This window comes from Austrofundulus limnaeus, unplaced genomic scaffold (genome assembly GCF_001266775.1).
Source record: "Austrofundulus limnaeus strain Quisiro unplaced genomic scaffold, Austrofundulus_limnaeus-1.0 Scaffold424, whole genome shotgun sequence".
NCBI lineage: Eukaryota > Metazoa > Chordata > Actinopteri > Cyprinodontiformes > Rivulidae > Austrofundulus > Austrofundulus limnaeus.
In genome coordinates, this window is record NW_013952826.1 from 386,811 (window position 1) to 388,783 (window position 1,973).

A 1,973-nucleotide genomic window follows, 5' to 3' on the forward strand; every position below is an offset into this window, starting at 1 on the left:
GATTATCAGATTACTCATCGGTTTATCAGATTATTCATCAGATTACCTGTCAGATTATCTGTCAGATTATCAGTTAGATTATTCATCAGATTATTCATCACATTATCAGATTATTCATCAGATTACCTGTCAGATTATCTGTCAGATTATCAGTTAGATTATTCATCAGATTATTCATCACATTATCAGATTATTCATCAGATTATCCGTCAGACTATTCATCAGATTATTTCTCAGATTATTCATCAGATTATCTGTCTCTGTCTCAGGTTCCTAACAGATCTGGAGCTGGCCTGTAAGACCAAAGCCTTCGACGTTCACAAACTGGTCATTTCTTCGGTCAGTCAGTATTTCAGGGAGATTCTGGCCAAAGATCCTGGGATGAAGCGTTTGGAGCTGCCGTCGCTCTCTCCTCTGGGTCCGCCCACTTCAAGTTCAACAAAAACAGCCGAAGCTAAAGTTTAAAGTGGAAGTAGCCGACATTCTCCGGGTGCAGCTGATGCTCCTCCTCTTCTCCCCGCAGGTCTTGCCAAYGTGATCACCTTCGCCTACCTGGGGCGTGTCCACATGTCCCTSTACACCATCGGCTGCACCGTGTCGGCCGCCGCCACGCTGCAGATCCCTCAGCTCCTCAGGATGTGCGTGGACTTCCTGCTGGCCGAGCTGAACGTGCAGACCTGCGTGTACGTCTGGAACATCGCCGCCGCCTACGGCCTGCGGCCCGTGTGCGACGCCGCCCGCCGCTTCGTCCTGGAGAACTTCGTGCAGTTCGCCGAGACGCCGCTGTTCACGCAGCTGACCGTGGAGCAGATCTCCACCTTCCTGCAGGACGACGCCCTGCTGCTGCCCACGGAGGTCACGGCCTTCCAGGTCAGAGGTCAAACGTTTGAATTAAACATGTTTCTATGAACCGGTGGAACCGGTGGTACCAGTGGTACCAGTGGAACCGGTGGTACCAGTGGTACCGGTTGAACCGCTGACACTGACTGTATGTGATTTATTTTTAAAAACAGACGAGCAGCTGAGCTAAATGTGAGCAGCAGCTGTGGACGGGTCAGAAATATTACAGATGACTTCCTGTCAACCCGACACTCAGGTTATATTTTTGATCTGTGGTTCTGATCCAGCTCGCCATGAGGTGGTTGGACTTCGACGCCTCCCGTCAGGCCCACGCTGCTGAGCTCCTGTCCCAYGTCCGCTTCGAGACCATCCCAGCCAGCGAGCTGGTGAGCCAGGTCCAGCCRGTGCCCCGCATGATGCAGGACCCCCAGTGTCACCGCCTGCTGGTGGAYGCCATGAACTACCACCTGCTGCCGTACCAGCAGAACACGCTGCAGTCCCGGCGCACCCAGGTCCGGGCGGGCCAGCAGACCCTGCTCACCATCGGRGGGCGGCCCTCTCTGACGGAGAGAGCTCTGAGCCGCGAGGTGGGTGCCAGCCGTCACTCACATTTCTTTTAAGGCTTAGAGAGCTCACTGACCTTTGACCCCACTGTCCAGGTGCTGTGGAGAGACCCCCGTGAGGGCGGAGCCACCTGGAGACACCTCAGCCAGCTGCCAGCCAAGAGCTTCAACCAGTGTGTGGCGGTGATGGACGGCTTCCTGTACGTGGCCGGAGGAGAGGACCAGAACGATGCTCGGAACCAGGCCAAGCACGCCGTCAGCACCCTCATCAGGTAAACCTCAACACCTGAGAGACCAGGGGGGTCATCAGGTAAACCCCCAACACCTGAGAGACCAGGGGGTCATCAGGTAAACCCCCAAAACCTGAGAGACCAGGGGGGTCATCAGGTAAACCCCCAACACCTGAGAGACCAGGGGGGTCATCAGGTAAACCTCAACACCTGAGAGACCAGGGGGTCATCAGGTAAACCTCAACACCTGAGAGACCAGGGGGTCATCAGGTAAACCTCAACACCTGAGAGACCAGGGGGGTCATCAGGTAAACCCCAACACCTGAGGGACCAGGAGGTT

At 54.9% G+C, this 1,973-nt stretch overlaps 1 protein-coding gene across 1 annotated transcript in view; it reads left to right on the top strand.

Moving 5' to 3' along the window:
• Nucleotides 1-1,973, top strand: part of klhl43 (kelch-like family member 43) — a 14,623-nt gene that overhangs the window by 6,536 nt on the left and 6,114 nt on the right. Inside the window, exons 3-6 of the mRNA XM_014024474.1 lie at nucleotides 270-418; nucleotides 524-870; nucleotides 1,128-1,427; nucleotides 1,500-1,675. Of these exons, the coding sequence (XP_013879928.1) occupies nucleotides 270-418; nucleotides 524-870; nucleotides 1,128-1,427; nucleotides 1,500-1,675 (972 nt within the window). The remainder of the gene's footprint in view (nucleotides 1-269; nucleotides 419-523; nucleotides 871-1,127; nucleotides 1,428-1,499; nucleotides 1,676-1,973) is intronic.